At 47.0% G+C, this 26263-nt stretch overlaps 1 protein-coding gene across 7 annotated transcripts in view; it reads right to left on the reverse strand.

The window, feature by feature from the left end:
• The window catches only part of CEP250 (centrosomal protein 250), a 50053-nt gene that overhangs the window by 17335 nt on the left and 6455 nt on the right, over positions 1–26263 (reverse strand). For 3 of the 7 annotated variants that reach the window (XM_068565440.1, XM_068565438.1, XM_068565439.1), the window contains exons 2-21: positions 24506–24801; positions 23987–24043; positions 22784–22866; positions 22393–22558; positions 21542–21648; positions 21027–21281; positions 18303–18399; positions 16112–16213; positions 15428–15589; positions 14712–14890; positions 14223–14405; positions 12292–12436; positions 11294–11440; positions 10045–10275; positions 9005–9198; positions 8655–8782; positions 8300–8469; positions 2501–2668; positions 1961–2095; positions 537–680 (exon numbers count right to left, since the gene is read on the reverse strand). In XM_068565440.1, the coding sequence (XP_068421541.1) occupies positions 537–680; positions 1961–2095; positions 2501–2668; positions 8300–8469; positions 8655–8782; positions 9005–9198; positions 10045–10275; positions 11294–11440; positions 12292–12436; positions 14223–14405; positions 14712–14890; positions 15428–15589; positions 16112–16213; positions 18303–18399; positions 21027–21281; positions 21542–21648; positions 22393–22558; positions 22784–22866; positions 23987–24043; positions 24506–24691 (3039 nt within the window). In that variant the 5' untranslated portion in view covers positions 24692–24801. Of the gene's footprint in view, positions 1–536; positions 681–1960; positions 2096–2500; positions 2669–8299; positions 8470–8654; positions 8783–9004; positions 9199–10044; positions 10279–11293; positions 11629–12291; positions 12437–14222; positions 14406–14711; positions 14891–15427; positions 15590–16111; positions 16214–18302; positions 18400–19922; positions 20227–21026; positions 21282–21541; positions 21649–22392; positions 22564–22783; positions 22867–23986; positions 24044–24505; positions 24802–26263 lie in introns of those variants that run through there. The other 4 variants (XM_068565442.1, XM_068565441.1, XM_068565443.1 and 1 more) reach the window with 4 other exon arrangements.

Consider the following 26263-nt stretch of genomic DNA (forward strand, 5'->3'; position numbering starts at 1 on the left):
GTTACCAGCCCATTTTCAAAGCTCTGGAGGTTCTGCCAACCCTTACATGCTGTTCTTAACCACCTCCCTCTGCCAGTACCATTCAGCCTAGTCCCCTGTCTCCCCAGCCTCACATATGCTGTATAGAGGCAGGCACAAACAAAAACCTTGGCTGAATGTAACTCTGTCCAAAGGCCAAGTGATGAGCAAGTGACTGTATTTTTTTTAAATAAACAATCCGAACATCATCTGATATAGGATTTTGAGAAGGAAAAGCAATCTGGTATAAAAATACTGGATCTATGGGGAGGCTGGGTCTGTGGGGCTGCCAAGAAAATATGAGGTCTGTGGTCCCCACTGAGAGAGGTTACTAACTACCCCAGGGATCTGGGAGGCACATGTGCAGCTCTGAGCACCCTTCACTTTTCCACTCAGTACTGGGGCTTCCCTCCCCCTCCCAGGCGCAGGCAGCCAAGGTTCCCCCGTCCTGCCATGGGGAGTGGGAGAGCCTGGCTGTGCTGGGGAAGGGTGCTGGGCTGGGAGAGAGGAGCAGGGACCTGCTTCTGCAGGTCTATCTTATCCTGCAGCAGGGTGCCGCCCTCTTCCTGGAGGGCAGCAAGGCTGTCTCTGTGCTGCTGGGCTGCCTGCTCCAGCTCCCGCTGAGCCTCCTGGAGCTGGGTCTGCAGCATCCCAGTGGTCTCCTGCAAAGGGAGAAGACAGCAGGGAGTAGAAGGAAGCTTCCTGGGTCTTGAAATCCATGTTACAGAAATCCGTGTTGTATAAATACTGGTTTTTTGCTTGTGTTGCCAAAAGCTGAGGCAGGGCCCAGCTATCCACATTTTTTCCATGATACCCTGTCACCTCAAGTCCTCACCTCCTATTCCCTCTCCTCCCTTCCCAAGTGCACTGCTCACCCAGGCTTTCTCGGCCAGGGTCCCTTACCCAGACCACTGCAGCAGCCTCCTGCTGGGTGTCCCTACTTCCACTTCATGCCACCATGCCCACATGCAAGCAGGCAAACACAAACACACACAAAATTCTCCCCTCAGCAGCTGAAGTATTTTTTAAATATATATGTAATAAGTCATGTCCCACTCTGCTTTTTAAATACCATCCAACATGTTCCCACTGCCCTTAGAACAAAGTCCAAGGTCCTACCACGGCTGACAAAGGGCTCCTGCCCCCAAGCTTATCATGCTGCCTCCTGTCTGTCCTGAACTGTCCCAGGCCCTTTCTGCCTGTCCCAGGCCCTTATGATAGCTATTTCCTCTGCCTAAACTGTTCTTCAAGTGGCTGGCTTCTTTTCTTTTCCTTTTAATGATTTTATTGAGATTCAGTTCACATACCCTACAATTTACTCATTTAAAGCATACAATTCAATGGTTTTAGTATATTCACAGAGTTGTGCAACTGTCACCATGATCATTTTTTACCATTTTCATCACCTCCATAAAGAAATCCTGTACCCTTCCCATCCCCCATCCTCACTCCCAACTACTCATCTACTTTCTGTCTGTGTAGATTTGCCTGTTTTGGATATTTCCTACAAGTGGAATCATACACTGTGTGGCTTCTTGTAACTGGCTTCTTTCACTTAGCATAATGCTTTCAAGGTTCATCCTTATTGTTCTATGGGTCTGGCTCTTCCACCTTAATGGCTCAGCTCAAATGTCATTTTCTCAGTGAGGCCCTCCATGACCACCTTGTCCAAAGAGGCCTCCTTTGAATCACTCTCAATTACATCATCTTATTTATTTCCTTTACAGCCCTTATCACAACCTGTAATTATCTCACTTATTTTGTGTCTGCTTTGCCACTAGAACTCCATGACTGTCATGTTCACCATTGTGCCACACCTTTCTGTGGGTCAAATGTCAGCACCTAGCCAGGACCCGGTGCAAAGAAGTGCCAAAGAGCAGGTCAATGTGAATGAATAAATCAATGCTGCCTCTTCTTCCTTGCCCAGAACCACCCTCCATACCTGCTCCTTTAACTTCTGAACCTTCATGTCCTGCCTCAGCCGCTCCAGTTGTTGGCTGGCATCTGCCAGCTCCTTCTGGGTCTGCAGCAGTGTCTCCAGGAGGGACACCCTCTCCTTCTCTGTTTCAAGCTGCATCTGTGGAGGGGCAGGAGGGCGAGGGCTTGTTGGGTTAGGGGTCACCATGCTCACCCACTAGGCCACAAGCACACGCCAGCTGCTCTAGGGCTCTTCTAGCAAATGGGGTGGGCGCTGAGGGCGAAAGAAGGTCTGGACCCACTGACTGAGAGCCAGGAAGTACGGAGATTGCTGCTAGTTTGCAAGCTGACAGGATGTGGTAAACGACAGCCCTCCCTCAGGAAGTAGGACATACCGCCGGCCGTGCAGCTAACGGTACCGATCACCTGCTCATGGGGAGCAGAGCGGGAAGCTACATCCTCTTCTGGAAGCCCCTGCAGCACCACCCTCGGGAGTGGGAAAGGAAGTGGTCCAAGGTAGGGGGATCACAGGGTGGACGTGCAGCCCAGCCTCCCAGCTGCCCACCTGGCACAGGGCGCTCTCGGCCTCGGCCTGTTCTTCTGCCCTCTGTGTCCGCATGGCCTCCGTTTCTGCCTGCTGTTCCCTCAGCCTCGTTTCCAGCTCCATTTTCTCCCTCTCCAGGCTCTCCAGAGCCTTGTCCAGTTCCTGCTGGTGCCAGGAGCGCTCTCTCTCCTGGTCGTACGAAGGAAGCACCGTTAAGAGCCGAGGGGGTGAGGAGAGGAGGCAGAAGGAGAACCGGGTTAGGGCAAGAAGCCTACTGCTCACCAGCTGTGTGACCTCGGTGCCTCACGTGACAAGCCTGCTTCCTCATCTGCGAGGTGAGGCTAATCATCCTGCCTTGCCCATCTCGCCAAATTTTATGAGGATCAAATGAGATTTATTACAAAAAAAAAATCAAATGATATAATACATGGAAAAGTGTTTTCTAAAGTGCAACTGTCCCTCATATAAGCTACAAATATCTGTTATTTTAAAGCAAGCACATCATGGTTGGTGGTTGTAACAGCGAACTGAGGTGGCGGACTTGCTCTCTGCTGTCCCCCCTCCCCTGCTCAGGGTGACAGGGTTAGCCTCCCAGAAAGCCAGGCCGAGCCTGTCTCCTATACGATACAAGAGCGTTAGGATGGGGCATCCCGGTCCTCCCAGAGGTCCATCAGTGACCGACACCTTCCCTGATCTCCTAGACGAATCCAGCCCCTCTATTAGGATCTCAGGGTGGTGGTGAAGGGCACTGGAGCCAGGCTGCCTAGGTTACAGTCTTTACCCCAGTACTACTAGTGTGACCTCAGTTCATTTCTATCGCATCTCTGTGCCTCAGTTTCCTCATCTATAAAAACGGGGACAGGGAATTCCCTGGCGATCCAGTGGTTAGAACTCTGCGTTTTCACTGCTGAGGGCACAGGTTTGGTCCCTGGTCCGAGAACTAAGATCCCGCAAACTGCATGGTGTGGCCTAAATAAAGAAATAAATCATGTGTAAAAAATAATAATAAAATTAAAAAAAAATTTTTTTAAAAATGAGGATAACAACAGGGTCCTCCTAGGGTTGTTCTCACGAGTGAAGTCGTGTAAAGAGCTTTAAGTGCTGCTGAGCACCCAGAAAGCATTCAGTAGACAATAGCTATCATCATCTTCATCACCTTTCCTTTAAAATGTTTGTAAGTCTGTAGTTATCCACATTTAGCGGGAAGGCCTCTAGTGTTTCACCCCTTTCCAACATCGTCTTGTGCACTCTCCCCTCACTCGCTACACTCTGGCCGCACTGGCCTCCTTTCAGGTCCTGGAGGACACCACACACCTCCATTCCTTAAGGCCTTGACTCATGCTTTCCTTCTACTTGGACTGCTCTTCCCACCCCACCGTCACTCATGGCTTAAATGACACTTCCTCATAGATGCCTTCCCAGACCATACGCTCAAAATGGTCCCCCTTTGTTCTTCTTCTTCTATCACCCAGTTCTTTTTCTTCATAGAACTTCCATCATCAGTTACTCATTTATGTATTAATTTATTTAATACCTATCTTCCCCCAAGACTTGAAGCTCCATCAGGAGAACCATGTCTACTTTGCTCTCTGCTGTATCCTCAACGCCCAGCATCGTGCCTGGCAGACAGTAAGAACTCAGCATTGTTTGAATGAATCACATTTCAGCTACTGGACTATTAAGATGCTTAAGAACAGTCATCTATAATACCACAGTTATAGACCAGCTATGAATATCAAATCATACACTCTGGTTCAAAAAGCCAACTGTAAGAATATGGGAAAGATGAATTTAATAGTAGTTAAGTGTTAAAAAAAACAAAACAAAACTGACCCATTTGCTCAATATGAGTTAGAAGTGTGTTATGGCTACCAGAAGAGCTAATTCTGTGATGTCCAGGAAGTAACAGTCAAGCGTTGCTGCCTAGTTTGTGGATCAGAATACTCTGCACACTGGTACATGAGTGACGTGTATCATGTCTAGAGGAAAGCAACCATGTTGGTGAGGTGTTTCAAGCAAGTCTAAGGCTGATTTGTTTCAGGTAATAGATTTTGGCTCAACTTAAGGAATAATTTTCTGATAACTAGATCTATCTAAAAATAAATGGGCATTCCAATGGATGGAATACAACAGAAGCTAAGCAACCCTTGGAAGGGATATTGTAGAAGTGGACATAGCAAAAATGCTAAGAAATGGTTAATCCCTGCTCTACCACTTCTCAGCCAGGTAACCCTGAGTGACTTCTCTAAGTCTCAGTTTCCTCACTAGGTGGTTGTGTAGGCTATCTGAAATAACGTGACTAGCATTCAGCATGGTACCTGGCATGGGAAAGTGCTCAGTAAGTAAGTATCCACTATCACTGCTATTAAAGGGGATTCAGACACTAGATGGAAGAATGGAGAATATAACCCCTAAGAGTTTTTCTAATTGGTAGGATTCCAGGACAAGGCAGGCACTGTTAAAACTAACAGACTCTCTGGGAATTCCCTGGCGGTCCAGTGGTTAGGACTCCACCAAGGGCCTGGGTTCAATCCCTGGTCAGGGAACTAGGATCCTGCATGCTGTGTGGCGTGGCCAAAAAACAAAAAACTAACAGAGTCTCAAGAGTTATGAGGGCTTTCAACCCTTTCAAACAGTAGGGAGATCATAAAGTCAGACAATCAGAAGTCAGAGGGATTATCTGACTGAGAAGAAAAGAAAAGATGGAGAGACTTTTCCATGAGTCAGGTGTGGCCATGAGATGGTTAGTCCTTCCACGGATACCAAGTCTACATCAGGTGGTAACACATCATTCAGAAGTTTTATAGCTTCTTTTACTTGTAGGGTTTTTGGTGGGTGGTATGCCTGATTCTTGCTGGGAAACTGAACTGCCTCTGGACACTGGTCATTCAATAAATATTTTGAAGTACCTACTATAATCTAGGCACATAATTCTAAAAAGAGGCAAACTTCTGGCTACCATCTTGCCAACAAGTCTGCCTTGTTATAACCATCAAATCACAAATACACACAAGGCACAAGTCAACTTCCATTTCCAGAAATCTGACAAACAAGCTCTCTGAACCCTCCACCTGTAAAAGGGCAAAACAGACTAACAAACAAAAAAAAAATGCCAATTTAACTATTAAGTATATATTTTAATGTATCACTGAGCCAGCAGAAAAATAATGAAAATTTCATTGGAGCCAAAATCAAAGCAAGACTTGTGACTTAAAGAGGTAAATGAGCACAGAACAGGCTTTCCACTGGAGGTATTTACTATACCTAATAACCTTGAAATTCATTTTCTGGCTATGTGGGTAAAGAAAACAGAAAACAAAGGGTGGGGAGCCTGACAGGCGATTCCCACATAAGGCTGGACCTCCAAAGGGCTATCTGGGGTCAGGAAACTATGGTATGTGGGCCAAACCTGGCCCCGTGATCTAAGAGTGGTTTTTATGTTTTTAATGGTTGATAAGAAGTCAAAAGAAGAATAAGACTTTGTAACATGTGAAAATTATAGGAAATTCAGTTTCAGTGTCCATACATAAAGTTTTATTGGAACACAGCCATGCTCATTTACATACATGTCATTTACAGCTGCTTTTGCACTAGAGGGGCAGAGAAGAGTGAGTGTGACAGAGACTGTATGGTCTGCAAGGCCCAGTGTGGCTCTTCAGAAAAACACCCACCCATCCCTGGGCTACAGTCCTCAGTAAATGGATAAACCTGAGAGAGGGAGAAAAGGGGAAGAAAAAGGGAGAGAGAAAAAGTGGGGGAGAGAGAAAACAAAACACTGTACAGAAGGGAATAGCAAGAAAATTTGTTTTAACCTTCACAAAGGGTTATATATGTATATATATATATCACTTGAGAATTCATAACCATAAGCTGGTCTTCATGCGGGTTCAGGGCCTGAATGTGGCCCAAAAATTTTAAACAGAAACTGTACTTTAAGGTGGTCCTGGGATGCTAGTCCTTCAGCTTCCTCAGAGAAGCAAAAGCAAATATCTGAGGAAAATCTCCTTTGCCTCAGGCCTAAAAGGATTCCCACAGAAAAATTTCCAGAGAACATGAGTTCAGAGTTAGGAATCACAAAACACACAGGGACCAAGGTCATCAGTGAGAGCCAAGGGAAACAATGTATAACAGAGATCCAAAAAGATTTTAGGTGTTGGAATTATTAGACAGCATAAAAGTATGTTTCACGTGTTTAAAGAATAAAAGAGGGGACTGCCAACTATAAATTAGGGAAAAGACACTAAAAAATGACCAAGAAGATTTGAAAAAATAACCAAACAGAATGTTGAGAAATAAAATATTTAATAAATAAAATTTAAAACTTGGTGAACAGACTATAAAGCAGATTAGACACAGTTGAAAAGGGAAATTAGTGAATAGAAGAGGGATCTGAAAAAACATCACCCAGAATACAGTGTAGAAAAAGTACACATGGAAAATGTAAGAGAGAAAGTTAAGATACCTGAAGGTTACACCAAGTTCTAACATACAACTAATTAGAGGCTTCTCAATACCAACAATGGAATAATCAGTGTGCTGACAGGAAATAACTGTTACCTTAGAATTTATACCTGAATTTTATACCCAGTGAAACTATCTTTCAAGAATAAAAGTGGGAGGGATAAATTAGGAGTTTGGGATTAACATATACACCTACTATATATAAAATAGATAACAAACAAAGACCTATTATATAGCACAGGGAACTATACTCAATAGTTTGTAACAACCTATAAGGGAAAAGAATCTTCAAAAACAATAGACATAATATATATGTATAACTGAATCACTTTGCTGTACACCTGAAACTAACACAACATTGTAAATCAACTATATTTCAATAAAAAAATAAAATTAAAAAAAGGAAAAAGCTATAAAAAAGAATAAAAGTAAAATAGACATTTTCAGACAATTAACTATCAACATACCCTCACCAAAGGAAATTCCACTTCAAGGAAAACAAATAGAAAGCCTGACACGCAAGGAGAAATGGTGAGCAAAAAAAACCTCATAAAATTTTCAGTGTATCTAAACAATTATTGACTGTATAAAATAATCAAAACATAATGTATGGAGTTAACAACTAGTAATAACTAAACACAATGACCAATACAGTTGATAGGTTGGGAGGAGTGAATGCAGGTAAAATGTTCTCTGGTCCTTGTGTCATTCAGGGAAAGGGTAAATATACTGATTAACTTGAGATTTTAATAAGTATGTATTTTAAAATATTAAAGAACTAAAAGAATAAAAAATAGAGTATGTATCATCCAAAGTAGTAGAGAGAAGAAAAGAGGTGAGAAAAGAATACAATTTAATAATCCGATATAACCCTCTAAAAGAAGTTAAGAAAGGTGAATTCCCCTCCCCAAAAGGTGTAAAAAGGCAAGACAAATAGCATAAGATGGTGGAAATAAATCCAAATATGCCTATAATCACAATAAAAGCAAATGGACTAAATTAAATAATTAAAAGACAAAAGAAACACAGTTCTGAATTGGGCAATAATAGGTCCAAGGCATTCCTCTGCTCCCTTTACACCCTGGGGCCAGTTTATCAATCCTAAATCCCAGGATCCACTCTTAAGTCTCTATACATACAGAAACAACAACAACAATAACACCTAACACAAACATAGAGCTTACTGTATACCAGGAACTATTATTAGTGTTTTCCATATATTAACTCATTTACTAGCTAGAAGCTGCATTTTGCACTATGGTGACCAACCAGGCTAGTCCTGTTCAGATTTCACTTTTATAAGCAGGAATGTCTGCTGCTGTCTGTCCCTCCCATCCCCCAGCCGCAGCTACCACCTACCCATTCCTCCTGGAGCCGGTTCACCTCCTCCTCATGGGCTGACTTCAGCTGCTGCAGGGCAGCCTGCTCCTCTTGCTCAGCCTGGGCCAGCTGTCTGGCTGCCGCATCCCGTGCCTGCTCTGCCCGGCTCCGTTCAGTGTCCAGTTCCAGCTGCAGGCACCTCACTTCCCCTAAGATGCCAGGGACAGGGTCTTGTCTCTGAGCCTCTGCCCTCCATCTTTCACCCCTCTCCCCAGACCTCATGAGGAACTCCCATCTCAGAGGCCCTGGGCCTGGCTCTAATAGCTTCCCACTGTCTTCCTAGCTTTCAACATCCCTGTGGAATGAAGTGTGCCCATCCCAGTTGGGTTCTCACCTTGGATTACTTCCTTGGCTTGAGTGACGGTTTGGATCTGGACCTCCAGCTGCCCCTTGGTGACCTCTATCAGAGAATTTTGTTGCTGGGCCTCAAACAGACTGCTCTCCAGTAGCTCCTTGGCTGAGCTGTCAGGTTCAGGAATCGGGAGAGTTCTTACCCATCAAGCCCCTTCCTTAAGAGGAACTGGGTTCTAACTACTGGTCACCGAGAGAATTTGGGGGCGGGGGGGCAATTACAAATTCATAACTCATTTAGGCCCCATATACTTTGGGCAAGGAACTTAGGTTGGCTCCCCCTTGCCTTGCAAAGCTCTCTCTGCCCTTGGCAGAACCAGGTCTGGACCCTACCTGAGCCCCAGCAGTTGTTCAGAGAGGTCCTGCCGGTCCCGCTCCACAGCCTGCAGCCGCACCTCGAGAGCCGCCTTTTCCCGCGCTAGAGCCTCCTTCTCCTGGACTTCCCGGGCAAGCGCCTCTTCCTGTCGCTTTGCCTCCTGATGCAGCTGCTCCACCTGAGCTAAGGCTGCCTCCTGCTGGTGATGTGCCTGAGGGGAAGAACTGATGGGACAAAGAGCGAGGCAGGATCCCCCCAGGGCTGCTATCACCAGATGAGGGCCATGGGCTCCTCAGATTCTGGACCCAGCTCTGTGAGCCTTGAGCACTGCCCACTCACACCAAGTACCATTTATCTATTCCCCTGATCAACCCACAGAGTCCCCAGCCCAGGAAACATGCTCTCCTTTGAGCAATACCCTGTGCTACGGCTGCAAGAGATCTACCTCTAAGGAGCTTTTAGTCTTAAGGAGAGGTAAGACACACACATAATACCAGGAAGAAAGTGATCAGTGCTGAGAAAAAGGCTCTGAGAAGGGAGATTATGTATAATTACTAGGGCAACGAGAAGCTTGGTAGAGAAGAAAGATGACCTTTGAGTTGGGGCACTGGTTCAGAAACAACTCACTGAGCCCCTTGCTATGTGTTACACACTGGACTAAAAGCTGGAGTTATAAAAACAAGTAAGACATAGTCTGGCCTTCAAGGAGCTTTTGGTCTAATGGTGGAGACACATAAAAACAGATAATTATAATATAGTATGAAGGGTGTGGTGGTTGAATAAACACGATGTATTATCAGAAAACACAGGAGAGGCATCTAATTCAAACTGATGGATGTGAAGCAATGGAGAATCAGTGAAGGATTCCTCTAGGAATTCTTTAAAAAAAACTGGAAGACATACTCTAAACCAGTAACACTGGTCATTTCTAGGAAGTGAGATTTTCCATTCCTGAATCATTTCTGTAGTGTTTTCATTTTTTACAGTGAGCATGTAAGTACAATGAGCATGTACAGTGAGCATCCTTAATGGGACGGTAGCAGTTTTATCTTCTCACCTCGCTTAGCTTCTCTTGAATTTCTTCCTTCTCGTCTTGCATTTCCCTGAGATCTGCCTGCAGCTCAGCCCTGGTCTCCTCCGCTTTCTGCAGCTGAGCCTCCAGGTGGGTGTTCTTTTCCCACAGGGCTTCCCTGTTCCTCTCGGCCTCTGTCAGGCCCACCTGCAAAGTGTTTCTTGCCTGCTCTGCTGCTTCCATCCTGCCGCACACAGACTGGTTCTCCTGTTCTAACTACTGGCCAAAAAAGGGAAGGACATCAAAGACAAAGGGTTACGGTTTAGAGATGAAGTGCTGAGACAGAAATCCAAGTGAGATATGAATCTGTTCTCCACAGATGAACACAGGAGTGCTTACGAGAGAGGAGAACTATGCACACATTTGGTCTGGGGTCTTTACTCCGGGTACTAGATGGGTTGATGCTGGGGACAGAGAGAAAAAAGGCAAAATCCTGCTCTTAAAGAGTTCAGAATAAGGGAACATACAACATTTCTGGGGCTCAAGGGAATGGGGTAGTGAAGAGATGTGTTAAATTTGTAACCTCTAGAGAAAATTCTGAGACTTGGGCTCTTCAACAGATCCTTTTCTGTGATTGCTGTTATCTCATACAACAGGATTAAAACCCAGTCTTCCTTCCACAGGACATGGGCCTAGCCCTGATGATTTTACCCTAAAGCCCAAAGGTAGTTCTGCTGTAGATGTGGGAGGCGTCTATTTTTTTTTAATTTAATTAATTAATTAATTAATTTATTTATTTATTTATGGCTGTGTTGGGTCTTCGTTTCTGTGCGAGGGCTTTCTCTAGTTGCGGCAAGTGGGGGCCACTCTTCATCGCGGTGCGCGGGCCTCTCACTGTCGCGGCCTCTCTTGCTGCGGAGCACAGGCTCCAGACGCGCAGGCTCAGCAATTGTGGCTCACGGGCCTAGTCGCTCCGCGGCATGTGGGATCTTCCCAGACCAGGGCTCGAACCCGTGTCCCCTGCATTGGCAGGCAGATTCTCAACCACTGCGCCACCAGGGAAGCCTGGAGGCGTCTATTTTTAATGGCTGAGCCCGGGCCTTGTCATCTTTGCTTTCCTTTGCACTATAAATGTTCCTTTTGCTCATTCCAGGACTACTTTTGGGAGCTGATCTGTCTTGTGCTGATCCATTTAAGAACTGTTCCTTGTTACAGGCATCAGCTTTGTCTGTCTCTCCCTTGCCCTCGGTCGGGGCCCAGCCCTACCCTGTGGATCAGAGAAATCTTTGCTCACCTGGAGAAGCTGCTGGTTCAGCCCAACTTTATCTAAGGCCAAAGCCTCATTTAAGGCACTGAGTTTGACAGCTGCAGCCCGAAGATCAGCTACCTCAGCCTTCAGGCTGTTCTCAGAACTCGACAGCTCCACAATAGACTGTTCTGCCTAAAAGCAGAGAGTTAAAGAGTTTCATTTTCCAGTTTTCCTGCAACAGTGAACAGCTCATATCCCCAACATCTGCTGCTTTCCTTGTACAGAGAGCAGTTAACACTTCATTCCTTCCCTTACATCCTGAACAACTTTTCCCTTCATTTATTCATTCACTTACCCATTCATTCGTTGAAGAGTAAGAGAGGAACTCACATTACAGAGGCACAGACATCAGGATGTATAAACAACTACAACTGTGATGACACCATAGCCAATGTAAGCACCAAGTGCTCTGGGAACTCAAAGAAAGCATTAATTCAATTTGAGAGAATCAAAAATGCTTGGTAGAAGAGTCGACAGTTAAGTTGGGTATTGAGAGATGAGGAACAGTTTGCGGTTAAAAGGGGAGGAAAGAAGCAGTCCAGGCAAAGGGAAAAGTACATACAAAGTATTAAAATCACAAAAGAACGGGTAAAACTGAGAATGCAATTAGTGCTATGTGGCAGGAATGAAGGTATATGAGACGTTAGGACAGGGATCTGGAGTGAAGAGGAGGCTAGAAACAGTTCGGGGCAGGTGGCAGAGGGCTTTGAATGTGGTACCAAGGAGCTGGGAAGCCAATGAATGGTTTTAGGAAGGAGACTGACATGACCAGATTTACACTTTAGAAAACCATTCTAATTCCAGTACAGAGAGTCTGTTTGGAGGGACAGAACCCAAAAGCAGAAACTAGGCATTGAGGCAAGAAACAGGAAGGGCCATGGCTTGCAGGATGAAGGAGGAGGCAGGCTGCGTGCCTTTTTCCTGGAGACACAACTTTCCAAGCCGCCCGCCCCACCCAGCCAGCGAGGGGGAGGCCCACGCACCCTCGCCAGTGCGGCGGTCACTTCTGTCTGCTCTTGTCTCAGCAACTCCCCTTCCAGGCGACTGGACTCCAGGGCTTCCCGAAGGGTGATCAGTTCACTGAGTGACTCTGACTGTTTGGCTTCCAGGCCTGCCAGCGTCTCCTGACTAAGATGGGAAACAGAAGGGGGCTAGAGGAAATCTCAGCGAGTGGCCACACCCCAAAAGATAACTGGAATGTAATTGCTTTTGCAATGCAAAAGAATGAAGGCGGTCTCTAAAAACTGGTAAGGAGAGGTCTCCAAGACACATAACATGAAAAAAGCAAGGCGCAGAACAGTATATGTGGCGCACTATCTTTTATGCAAGAAATTGGGGGAAATAAGGATATATGCATATATTGCTTAAAGCAGCACTAGACATATTAATAAGAAATTAATTTAAATGGTTACAAACAGGAGGAAGGAATATGGGATGAATGAAGCAGAGGGAAGTAGTACTTTCTCTTTGCATACCTTTTAAAATAGTTTTGACTTCTGAATCATGTAAATATTAATAAGTGTATTATCGAGTCACACAAATTAAATTTAAAAACATAAAACTATCTTTGTGGATTGTCTCTCCTTTTCCTTAGTAGAGGGGAGACCACTCCTTGTGCAAGTCATGATCCTTAGAGCAGTCATTCAAGATTCCATTATTCGTGCCTATTAGGCAGAAGGAGCTAGGGAACCGGTGAGGAGGGGATGCATCAAAGATGAAGAAGACACAGGGACTTTCCTGGTGGTCCAGTGGTAAAGAATCCACCTTCTAATGCAGGGGACACGGGTTCGATCCCCGGTCAGGGAACTAAGATCCCACATGCCGTGGGTCAACTAAGCCCGCGCGCCACAACTACTGAGCCTGCGTGCCTCAACTAGAGAGCCCGCGTGCCACAAACTATAGAGCCCACGTGCTCTGGAGCCTGTGCGCCACAACTGGAGGGAGAAAACCCGCACACCACAACTAGAGAGAAGCCCGGGCGCCACAACAAAAGATCCCGCATACTGCAATGAAGATCCCGCGTGCTGCAACTAAGACATGATGCAGCCAAAAATAAAATAAATTAATTAATTAAAAAAAAAAACACAAACCTCTGCTCATTAAAAAAAAAAAAAAAGAAGATACAGCCCCTGCTACCAGGTACTGAAGACCTACCATATGCCAGGCTCTGTGCTGGCATTTTGCAAAACACTGCTTTAATCTCCCCGAAGACCCTTCAAGGGAAATATTATCAGCCCCATTTTACAAATAATCTGTCCAAGTGGCAGAGCCATAATTTAAAGCAAGCTTCTGCCCAGCTCTAAAGTCCTTGCTTTTTCTATGACATCGTATCGGGGAATTTACAAATAAGCTCGGTCCCTTTACTCTGGAATTCCCTTCCTTGACCAGCTCATTTCCCATTACTTCCCAGGATCAGTCCTACCCTTTGGCCAGCCCGGCCTCCTCTGAACATGCCATGAACGTTCCTGACTCCTTTTCTTTGCTAATCTGTTCCTTTAGCCCTTGTCCCACTCTCTACCAATCAAAATATGTCAAGGCCCAGCTCAACGGCTACCCTCTCCTCCATGAAGCTTTCAATAATTAACTGTTACTCCTATTCTCCCAGAGGACCTAGCTTGAAGCTCTTTTTTAGCTCAGACTTCATCTGGCCACGGTTTACTTGTCTGACTTCCCCATTACACTGCAAACTGCTTGAGATCAGAGCCTGTGTCTTATTTATTTCTGTACCCCCCACGGGGCATCGGCCCTTCTGGGTGTTCAGCAATGCTTGGATGAACTCTCTGTTTTCATCCTTCTGCAAAGGACGGAGCAGTAAGCTAATCTGAACCCCCCCGAACACCAGGCTTCGATTTACTCCACTTTCTAAAAGGGGGGAGGGCGTGGGGTGGGGGGAGGGGCTGTCACAAGCACGCACAGGCGCTGCCGTTCCCGGAAGGCCAGGTGCAGCTCCTCCTGCTGCTCCTCCTTCTCGCCCTGAGCAGAGTCGCCCTGCAGCTGCAGCTCCATGTTTGTCCTCCGCAGTCGCCACGCCTCCTGCTCCAGCACCTCCAGCTGCTGCTGCAGCTCCCCCCTGGTCTTCTGCAGGAGCTCTCGCTCCCTGGAAGGAGACCAGACATGAGCAGAAACCCTGGAACCTAAAAGCCCTCCTGGAATCAGACAGTACAGGGTCAAAGGAGAGAGGTTTATGTTTCCTTTAAATATCTCATCTTCCCTTTTGAGCAGGAAACTGTTTTCTTATCATCACAAAGACCCAAAACTGAGTGAGCAGGAACCAGCAGAACACAAAGCAAGGCAGCCCTGAGCAGCTCTGGGTCTAGGGAAGAACAGGGTCAGCCAATCAAACACATGGGCTGGGCGGGGACTGAGCCTGGGAGGAAGAGGGGGATGAACAGCCCCCGCTCACCTGCTGAGAGAGTCCACCTCCCCCTGCAGGTCCACAGTCTGCCCTGCCAGGGTGTCCCGCTCCCCGGTGAGCTGCTGAAGCCGCTGTCTCAGGGCCTCGCCCTCTTCCTCCCACTGATGATGCTGGTGCTGCAAGGAGCTCACAGCTTCCCGGCAGCCTGACAGCTGCTGCCTTAGGTCCTGCGGAGGGAGAGTAGCAGAGGTGAGGTGGTGAACAAGAGCGCAGGGCAGAGGAGGGATGTCATAAGCCTGAAGGTAGGGCTGGGCAAGGGGGTTGGGGGCTGGTGCAACAAAGGGAAGCTAAGAAAAGAGATGAGACCAGTCGAGGAGACAGAGCATCAGAGATGACTAGGTTCTGTGGCTCCCAGAGTGTCAGAGTCCATCATCTTCAAATGTAAAATGGTGGGGGGTGGTAAGCGTGGCTGGGACCCTTAGAATTGGGGAACGCTTACCCACACTCCCCTGGGGCTCCACTTTGCACAGTGCTGTGTAAAGACTGCATCAAAGTGGAGCGTGCCAGTGGCACGGAGAGTGTGCCTGCTCCCCACGAGCACAACTGGGCAGACACACAGATTCTAATGGGCACTTCGGGGTGCTGACAAAACACCTTGTGACTGGTCAACGTAGCAAAAGGGGCAGTCTGGGCTAGGAGGGTACCTGGGGCCCAAGTCAGTTTAGACACCCATCCCTGTGGCTGAGGAGTGCTGGGGTTCTCACCTGCACAGCCTGGCGTCTCTGAGTCAGCACTGAACGCACCAGAGAAAGAGCCTTGTCTGGCTGCTGGGAATCGAACTGGGAGGAGAAGCCACTAGGGTCCAACTCCAAGGAGCTCTCATGACCAGAGCCTTGGGCCATATTGTCCTCTTCTTCTACCATGGCCTGAAATCCAACACAGCAGGGTCACCATCCTACTGACCGAGGCCTAGAATCCATGGAGAGGACTACCATGCCAGCCTGGACAAATCTGATGTTTCCTCTCTCAGGTCCTCTCCCTGGGGGCTGGGAGGAGGGTATCTTAAGAGCAAAAAAGGTTGGTTCCTTCAACTCCTCAAACCAACTCTTCCCCTTCGGTCACCCAAACCTAGAATGAGCAACAAGACTAGCACCCCTTGAACACTCAAGGAATAAATGAAGGAAGAAGAGGTTGCTGAGGTAGCAAAGGCCAGAATCCAGCCGCTGCCTGAGAACTGCAGCTAGCAGTAAGAAAGAGGGCGTTTCAGCAGGCAGTGCCAACACACGAAAGCTTAGCTACTCCTTAGGGTTCCAGTCTTCAAATATACTCAGACAATTCCTCCCCACAAGACCCTAAGTCCAGACTCCTCTAGGTGCACCTGAGAGGACGGGGAGGTCTGGGGAGGGTGAGGCTGGACCGGTTACTGTGAACCGGAGGCTTACCAGTACCTGGGTTATGTCCTTGATCATTTGCTGTAAAGACAGCTTCTCCTCTTGGGCATTCCTACTTAGAGATGCCTCGTGTTCCATTAATTCTGCGTGATTTGCCTCCTGGACAGGGAACCAAATAGAGCCTATGAGCCAAACTCTCAGAAGAGAATTTATCATTCCAGGCCCCAAATTAACCAGAGTCTCATTCTGTCTATTCTGTCAACCCCACTTTTCCCCTGACCACATGTGTATGCTAACACTGTCCCAGGATTCTGAAGACAATGTGATGTGGTGATTAAGAATTCAGATTAAGGGATTAAGAGCTCCAAATTAGACTGCCTAGATAAGAGTTCTTGCTCTATCACTTACTAGCTTGGTAACCTTAGGCAACTCCTTCTTTAAGCTTCCTTCTCTTTAAAATGGGAATAAGGGACTTCCCTGGTGGTGCAGTGGTTAAGAATCTGCCTGCCAATGCAGGGGACACGGGTTCGAGCCCTGGTCTGGAAAGATCCCACATGCCGCGGAGCAACTAAGTCCATGCGCCACAACTACTAAAGCCCACGCACCTAGACCCTGTGCTCCGCAACAAGAGAAGCCACCGCAATGAGAAGCCCGTGCACCGCAACGAAGAGTAGCCCCCACTCTCTGCAACTAGAGAAAGCCCTTGCGCAGCAACGAGGACCCAACGCAGCCAAAAATTTTTTTAAAAAAAGGAAAAACTTTAAAAATAAAATAAAATAGGAATAATTAACAGCAACTACTTCATAGATTTGTTTTGAGGCTTGAATGAAAAAACTGCATGTAAATTACTCAACACAGTGTCTGTCACAAAGCAAATGTTCATTAAATGTGAGCTATCATTGGATGAAGGATGGCTGCTGTCTCTGAACAGCAAATTGGCACTTGAGACTTAAGGCCAGAGGAACCTCTAGCCCCAAGGCCAGCAATAAATTTGAATTCTCAAAATGTCCCCTCCTCCTTCCTACCTTATTGTGCTAGTGAAGGCTTAAAGACGCAGATTTACAGCTATGTTTTTTTTTTTGGCCTATACAAAATTTGAACCAACATTTGTAAATTGAGAGATTTGTCTGAGCTGAGAAATTCATAAAAATTCATAAAAATCTGAATTTCTGCCTTCTCTCAAAAAGTTAACATATGGGCCACACCAGCCCCCATCCCTACATGGCAATAATTTACTGAAGTTGAATAGTGGATGCCTCCTCCAGATGGGACATATATTCTTCAGGATCCTGCAGTCCTCACTGCTCCTCATTGTTTCCTTACTACTGAGATCAAGTGTTCCCTGTTACACTGAAAACTAAATGTGACAGCACTGGAAAATCAGAATCCTTACAGCTGAACCCACTTCATTCATTTATATTACTTGGGCCCTGCGGACATATGAATTTGCAAATTCCTGAACAAAAAGAAACCAAAAAGGCATAAACATGTCTAGCTCCCAGCTGATCCTAGCTTGGATGAGAAGACTAGGGATATGTATGTGGATAGGGGTGCAGGATTTGCCTAAAATCAGAGATCTGAAAATTCCTAGAGATGAAAGGAAACGTGCAATCAAGCCAGAGGTTCTAACGTCCAACCTTAGAGAATCCCTTTGATAACATCCCTGGCAGATGTTAAGCCAGTGACACAAGCCTCACTCCTTCCCAAGACAGACTGTTCAACTACCGAGCAGCTCTAGCTGCTCTACCACCCTGTAACTTGCAGTCACTGGCAGTGATTGTGCCCCCCTGGCAAACATTAAACAAGCCAGCTCTCTTCCCTGGTGTCAGTCCTTCAGTTATGTGAAGGCAGCCATCATGTCTTCCTCAAGCCCTCCTTCTCCAGGCTAACCACATTCATGCTCCTCAGGCGTTTCCCTTATGACTAGGTTTTGAATCTCTCCAGACATCCCCCCTCCTACTTGGCTAGTGTGCCTCTTCATGTGTGTCCCACTCTCTTGGAGGAGGACACACTGCATGCATGCACTGCTATAGTTTCCCTAGGAATATAGAAGGGATAGTAGACAGGTAATGTTTATTAAATGGATAAATGAATGAGTTAATTAATTTTCAGATTCAACCAAAATTAATTTTTTAGCTTTAGGGGATTTCATCAAGGAACATTTAACTGGTATCCTGCACTCTCTATCCATAAAGGACAGGAATCTACAGGCCCACTCCCAACTCTCCCAGAACAAAGGATCACGTACCAGGATCTCCATCGTCTCTCTCAGAGCCTTTACCATCTTTTCATAATCTTCATTTTGCTTCTGAGACTGGGTCAGTAGAGCAGAGAGCTCGGTCACCCTGAAGAGAAGAGCATAGCACAGTTACCTGGGCACCCACTGATGTGGACAGAGCTATGCAGCACACCCCAACCCAGGCCAGACACCCCCACTGCCACCCCCCCAGAGTCCCTTGGGTGCCCCCAGCCCCTGAACTCCCTGAACACATGATGCTATAGCCTTGAACTCGGGGAGGGGGAGCCAAAAGCCACTCAGATGCATGCAGGGATTTACCACATCTCAAGACTGGAACACGTGTTTGGGGGCCCGAGAGCTGAAGGAAAGCCCTGGACCAGGCCCTTCCAGACCCCGCTTGATCTTGAAGTCAAGCACCCTGAAGCCAACAAGAACATCAGAATTGCCACATGGGATAGTCCCAAGGTCCCTCAAGCCCAAGGTTCTAACTCTGATAAGAGAAAAAGGAGGGGCGAATTGGGAAAGATTACGGTCAACCTCCCTGATACTAACCTCAAAGTTCAGGGAAATCACCAGGCATCTTTATCACCTAACACCATATCCTGGAGCTCAGTACCTGGTGTTATATAGGTAGCTAAATAAATATTTCTTGAATGAAGTTATCAAGGAGCTTAATTTTTTATTTCAAAGTCTTCCTAATTTTATTCTGTATCATCTTTAAGAGCTTTAACTCACTGTATGGTCATTCATTTAGTTATTGTATGATTCAACAAACATTTACTAAGTGTCTACTATATCGCAGGTGAAGTGGAAAGCACTAGAACACAAAAATTACTAAGACATGGTCTCTGTCCTTGTGCTTCCCAGTGCCTTCACAACCCAAACAAAACAAACTGTAATTTACACACTCCACCAATAGGTGGTGACACAACCCTAGCCATGGGGTATAAACTGAACTTTGCCCCAAGATTCAAATGGAGCTCTTTGCTTATGTCCCTGCCCTTCTTATCATTTTAAAAAAATCTATTTTATTATAATCCAAAAAATAAAAGAGCCTAACCAAAAAAACCCAAACAAGACTAAATAATCAACGAGATCAATGCTGTAAGCACGTCAAAAGACCATACGGGGGACTTCCCTGGTGGCGCAGTGGTTAAGAATCTGCCTGCCAATGCAGGGGACACGGGTTCAAGCCCTGGTCCAGGAAGATCCCACATGCCGCGGAGCAACTAAGCCCGTGCGCCACAACTACTGAGCCTGCGCTCTAGAGCCCAAGAGCCACAACCACTGAGCCCACATGCCACAACTACTGAAGCCCGCGCACCTAGGGCCCATGCTCTGCAACAAGAGAAGACACCACAATGAGAAGCCTGCGCTCTGCAATGAAGAGTAGCCCCGCTCGCCGCAACCTGATAAAGCCTGCGTGCAGCAATGAAGACCCAACGCAGCCAAAAATAAATAAATAAATAAAATAAAGCAAAAAACAAAAACCAAAACAAAACTAAATGTGAGAAGTAAAAACGTACTTCTTATGTAATCTTTTTAATTCCTGCTTCTGTCTTGAACTCTTTTTTATTCTTTAGTAGATTTGTCAAATTAAATTGAGACTTTGCGGTGATTGTCCCTCACCTTGCCCTTTGTTAGAGCTCCTTCCTCTCTTCTCAGATTTGTGTTCGTCTTCCTGGGTGGACTGGAGCTGCGACTGAGTTGGATTTCTGATTCCTGATTTCCAGCACAGTGCCTTACTGACAGGGCTCACTAATGGTTTGTTGAATGAATTAATGTGAAATTTAAAAACAAACTCTGCCATCCCCAGAGGAGTGGAGGGAAGATTTGGGCATGGGTCATAAAAGCCAGATTAGTCCTTAGTCTTGTTCTGTGTGATAACAGATAGTGAAGCTTCAAATAAGTGGCTCAGGGACTTCCCTGGTGGCGCAGTGGTTAAGAATCTGCCTGCCAATGCAGGGGATACAGGTTCGATCCCTGGTCTGGGAAGATCCCACATGCCACGGAGCAACTAAGCCCGTGCACCACAGCTACTGAGCCTGCACTCTGGAGCCAGCGTGCCACAACTACTGAGGCTGCGTGCTACAACTACTGAAGCCCGCGCGCCTAGAGCCCATGCTCTGCAGCAAGAGAAGCCACCGCAATGAGAAGCTCGTGCACCGCAACGAAGAGTAGCCCCCACTCGCCGCAACTAGAGAAAGCCCGCGCGTGGCAACAAAGACCCAACGCAGCCAAAAATAAATAAATAAATAAATTAATTAATTAAAAAAAAATGTATATAACAACAAAAAAAAGACCATATGGGGGCACAGTAATGTAACAGGCTATCAAGGTCATAGAAGAGGTGACATTTAATTATGCCTTAAAGGATAAGGCAGAGAGAGAAGGGAGAGAGGCATTCCAGGCTAAGGCCAGCATCTACAAAGGCAGGGAACATGGAAGAACTTGGCTGTTCTGGGAATGGCAAATAGTTTGGTGTTGATAGAGGAGAGTCACAGCCAGCTCTGTAAGTCAACAGGAGAGAAACTGAGCTGCAAGAGAGTCTGAGGGCAGAGGGCAGTGACACGGCCCCAGCTGTGGCACTGGGTTTCAAACTAGACTCCCTCTGGCACATCTCCTTCCCCTCTTGTGGGAGGAATGCTCTTCACATCTCCCCCACCTATCTTGACTCCCTAAAGGAGTCAACTTTCTCTTAGCGAACCCCTCCTAGGACCCAGGCCATCTCACCGATCCTGAAGCTCAGCCTTCTCCAGATGCCCTTGACTCTTCAGCTGTGTTAACTCCTGACTCCTTTCATGGGCTTCCTTCTCCAGCTCCTGGGTCCTGGCCAGTAGCAGCATCAACTGGGATGGCTCGCTCCCATTCAGTCTCCCAGATCCATCAGATTCCCGAGACTGTGGTGTTCCCACAGTCAGGCGCAGACAACAGGTCAACAGGGAACCTGAAAGCCTCACATGCTCAGCCTTGAGCTCCGTCAGGTCTCTGAGTACAAGCAAAGAAAGAGCAGACTCCAACAGGGACCAGGAACAGGAAAGGGAGCGTGGAGGTCAGGCCCAGGGAAGCCTGAGGAGCAGGTCTGGGAAAAGTCATCTCAATCCAACAATCCAACAATTCCATCCCTCCCCACCAACTCTTCCACCCCTGCCTTTCCCCCACAACCTGATTCCCTTCTATAGCAGCCCACTGTCATGCGAATAGAGTCGGTAGGGGCAAACCTCCTCCCGTCATACCTCCACACTGACCTGTCAGTGGCTGACTTCATTTCCAGGAAGTGGCGACGGAAGGTCACCACCTCCCGCCACAGACTGAGAAGGCGACCGTGCTCCCCTTTCAGGTAGCCCTTGAAGAACTGTGTGTTCAGAAACCCAGGTCATATCAAAGGGCAGAGGACATCTTTTGCCAACACGGGAGTCTTGGATTCCTCCTGACTACTGGGGGGAAGTGGAGGGACTTAAAGGAGATAGCTTATGAATGGGTGTCTATGTTCAGGCGATGCTGAAGTGTTTAATAAAGTTAGCAGTGGGATTCAAGAGGTCAAAGGGCCTAGGATGGTAAATGGCCTTCTTTGAGCTAAATTAGAAAAGGATAAACAGTAGCTGCTCAACAAATGGGGGCTATTACCATCACCACCACAGACTTATAATGAGGATTAAATGATATAACATATGTAAATCACCTAACATAATGCCTGACACAGAGCAACGGCCCAGGAAACATTAGTTTCCTTTAACTGGGATCTGAAAATTTCTTCCCCATTCAATTTCAATAGCTACCTCCTTAGCATCTAGATTGCAGACTTTCAGATGATGGGAGTCAGTAAACTTTAAGATCCATCTAAAACCTATGCAGGAACAGAGTTGCTTTGCGTGTCATGCTACCTGCCAGCAAAACCTCGACTGGGCAGGTAAGGACAGAACTAAGGTGACAGCCCAAGCAGGGCAGAGCTGCCAGCATGAGCGGTAAGGCCGGCCAGAGACTTTAACAACAGCTCAGTTTCCATCCAAGTCCTGAAGTTAACCCCTTCCAGCACTGACCAGGCAATGCCCAGACTGCAAGTCCTCCTCTCACCATTCCCATCCACTGTTTCTCTCACCTCCTGCTCCATCTGCCACTGGCTCTCCTTCCTCATTAGCTCATCGCGGGCCCGGCTCCAGTCTACTGTCAATTTTTCCATATCTTCCCGAAGGGCTTTATTCACCACGTCAGCTTTTTCCATGTGCAGCCGAAGCTGGGTGTTCACCTCCGCTAGACTCTCACACCTGCACTGGGGAGGGGTAGGAGCAAGTACTAAACAAAGGTCTGAGCCAACCCTTGGACCTCTTGGAGTAAGATGACAACCACTGGAACTTTCCATTGCCAGGAACTGGAGGGCTAAGGCTGAAGCCCTTGGTTCTAATCCATGTTAGCCCTCGAGACAGAGGTTTTCCATCAACCTTCTCTACCCGCCCACCAACCACCCAGGCCAGAAAGTTGGGGCCCATCACCTCTGTTGCTCCTCCTCCAATCGGGTTAGCAGCTGTTCCAGGTTTGGCTCCTCCACGCCTTCCCACCTCTGAGGGACCGGTCCCTTAGCCAGACAAAAGCAAGCTTTATTTATTTACCTTCAAAGAGAACATCCCGCAGACCAATTCCCTGACACCCCCTTCTACAGCAGCCTGCTTATTTTTTTTAAAGTTCATCCGTTTATTTTATTTTTATTTTTGGCCACGCCGAGCAGCTTGTGGGATCTTAGCCCCCCCAACCAGGGATAACCCCACCACCACCCCCCAGCAGTGAAAGCGCAGAGTCCTAACCACTGGACTGCCAGGGAATTCCCCAGCTTTCTTTTTATTCTTTCTCCCCTTTGTTAGCAATATGTCTCTTTTCTCAATCACTGCATTCTGCAAGTAAACCAACTGCATCCCTCTCTCCAAACGTAAACCAGTGACTTCTCCTGAAAGATGGCATTTGGTGGTGAAAAGAACTTTTGACCTAAGAAGCATAAAATACAGCTTTCACTAATGGTCTTGGCTTCTACTACACTAATTTTTGGACCTTGGGAAGTTATAACTTCTCTAAGCCACAAAGTCTTCAGCTCCAAAATGAAGGTGATATCATTCCCCTGAAAAAGTTGCTTTGCAGGTTAAGTGACGTAATTCTATGACAATGCCTAAGGGTGCCTGGCCTACATAGAACGGTACATAGTTAAGTCTTCGTCCTTTCCTTCCTCTGAGAGAACTCTTCCGAGGGTAATGTGAGAAGGTGCTGAGAGGGAGCTGGAAGAAAGGCACACAGGTCTTTGAAAGCCAGTTCTACCCAGCCCACAGCACAAAGAAATCTCTCTGCCACAAACACGGTTTTTTCAGGCCTGCAAAGGCACACATCTCTCCAAGACAGATAAACACTGACACCTTCTGGAGGAAAAATGCATCTCTTCTCTCGGATTCCACACCCCTTCCAATCTGGTAATATTAAGTCTCCTAAAGCTCATTTTGTCCTTAGAGAGCCAAGGGTTGGAGTCCGATGGGGCAGGAATAGCTAGGTCCTGTGAAGGTATCTGATGAAGCTCTCAGGGGCTGACGAAAGAGAGGCTTCTTCCAAACACCACCTTATCACACCCCAGCCTCCCTCAGTCAGCAAATGAGGCCTACCTATACTCCCTGAGGGATCAGGAGGAGCACAGCCTCCTGAGGAACAGCCTCACTCACCCCAGTGGCTTCCAGCCGCTTCTCCAGCTCTTGGCACCAGCTCCGGTACTGCAACACCTGAAGCAAACAGAGCAGGATGCGGCAATGGGCACGGCTGGTACCAACAGCCCAAAGCAAAGGTCCCCGAGGGTCGTGGGCAGACGCGCTGTGAATGAGGGACTGGGTGATGACGGTGAAGTGAGGCCATAACATCTCAGTTTCCATTTGGTCATTTAATCATATGTTCTCTACAGCTCTTGTATTGGAGAAGGAAGTTCATGGGCTTTGGAACCGGAAAACCTAGGATGAGGTCCTAGCTCTAGACTAGGAGAGCAAACCTAGACAACTAACTTAACCCTCGTGAAGGTCACCTTTGAAAGGGACATCGTAGATGGCTGGTGGAGAAGTTGTGGACATCAAAGGACAGCTGTTTAGGACATTTCCACCACGTGGCCCCATCTTCTGCAAACCTCATCCCGCTTCAGTCCCCAGCCCCAAGTGTTCTCCTCTTTCCCCTTCCTGAAAGGGCAGCTGCCTCACCTTGGCCTGCAGCTTCCTCACGAGGGTTGCTTGCCTCTGCTGAGCCTCCTGGGAGCTCTTCAGCTTCCGCCAGGAGGCTGCTTGGTTCTCTGCCATCTGCTGCTGTAGCGCCAGCACTTGCTCCTCCAGCACCAGCTGCAGTGACCGGGGCTTCATATTGTTCAACCCAGGGCCCCCTGTCTCCATGGGGGCACCAGACAGTAAGTCCACAGGTCCCTATGCAGCCAGAGGCTGTTCGCTCCCAGCAGGCTCTCTAATCATTGCTGTGTCCCTTGGACCTCCTCTTGAGCTGGGGACTAAAGCACACAGTGGAGTTGAAAGAACTCCCTAGATGACTCAAATTTATTCAGCAAACACTCATTAAGTCCGGTAAAATTGGGTTGGACAAAGTACAGTACTCCTCAGAGCTTTTCAAATACTAAGATGGACCTAATCTCTAAGGGGCGGGGGGACATGATGAGCATCATTTCCCAAATTTATTGGACCATGACACAAGCTCACAGGACTAGTGTTTCCTGGCATGACTTTTGTAACTCTGCACTCGACCAAGAGCTCCTAGTTTACCACTGCATCCCTAGTACCTGGCACAGTGCCTAATAAACATCTGCTGAATGAATCACTGAAGGTGATTTTAGGCTAGCAGGGGAGATGGACACAATTACAATACAATGTGGCCTGTGCAGTAATAACAGAGACATCACAGGATAGTATGGGAAGACAACAGAAGGACATTTAACCCAACCTGGGGGGCTGTGAACAGTGCAAATCATCATCATCATAATTAATACTTGTTAAGTGCTTCTATGGGTCAGTCACTTGAAGTGCTTTACACATACCATGTCATTTTGGCATCACAAGAATCTTGAAACCTTCCAGTGCTTTCGTATCATACTTCAGCATTGGTACTATTTTAACTCTTTATATATGGATGAGGAAACTGAGGCTTACAAAGGCTAAGCCTTAGTTGAAAAATCAGAAAGGTTAAACAATTTGTCCTAGTTCATACAGCTGGCATTTGGTTGACTAGGGATTTGAATACAAGCAATCTGACTCTCTGACAGAGAGTAGCAGGCATTTCAGGCAGGGGAACCAAAAAACAGAGGGAAGAAGGAACCAGCTTCAGCAGGATGGCAAACCCTCCTCATCCACCAGGAGATGGGCCAGAACAGGGCAATGGGGTCAGGTGAGGGAGGCCAGCCTCACCAGTGACTTCAGAGACACCCAGGGGACGGGGAGGCAAGATGATCAAGAGTTTGGGGTGCTAGTCCAAGTTCTGTCTCTAATGGGCTCTAGGACCTCGAGCACAGCACGCCACTTCCTCAGGCTGCTCATCCAAAAATGAGGGTGCCCAGCTCCATGACCTCTGAGCTTCTTTGGCCTCTAAAACACACGATAACCTGGGGGCAGAGGAGGGGGGCAGAGTTCTCTCATCTTATCAGCCCTGAGACACCCATCGGCAGGTGTGAGGAGTATCTGTATTTCCGGCTACCTATCAAGAAAATGGTCTATTAGAGCTGCCTTCTTGGCGGCATCAGTCTCATAACCTGAAGAAAATGGCATATACAGCAAATGCAAATGTAACATTTGCACATACAGGGGGAGTTTCAGGGGCCCCATGTCCCTTTAATGCACCAAACTGTTGATCTTCTACATCCTGGCTCAAATGCCACTTCCTATCAGGTCCTCCCAGATGTATCCAGGAATAATTTATCAGTTTTATAGCCATATATACAATATATATAAATTTATATTTAATGT

The sequence above is a fragment of the Eschrichtius robustus genome, chromosome 16 (genome assembly GCF_028021215.1).
Source record: "Eschrichtius robustus isolate mEscRob2 chromosome 16, mEscRob2.pri, whole genome shotgun sequence".
Classification (NCBI taxonomy): Eukaryota; Metazoa; Chordata; class Mammalia; order Artiodactyla; family Eschrichtiidae; genus Eschrichtius; species Eschrichtius robustus.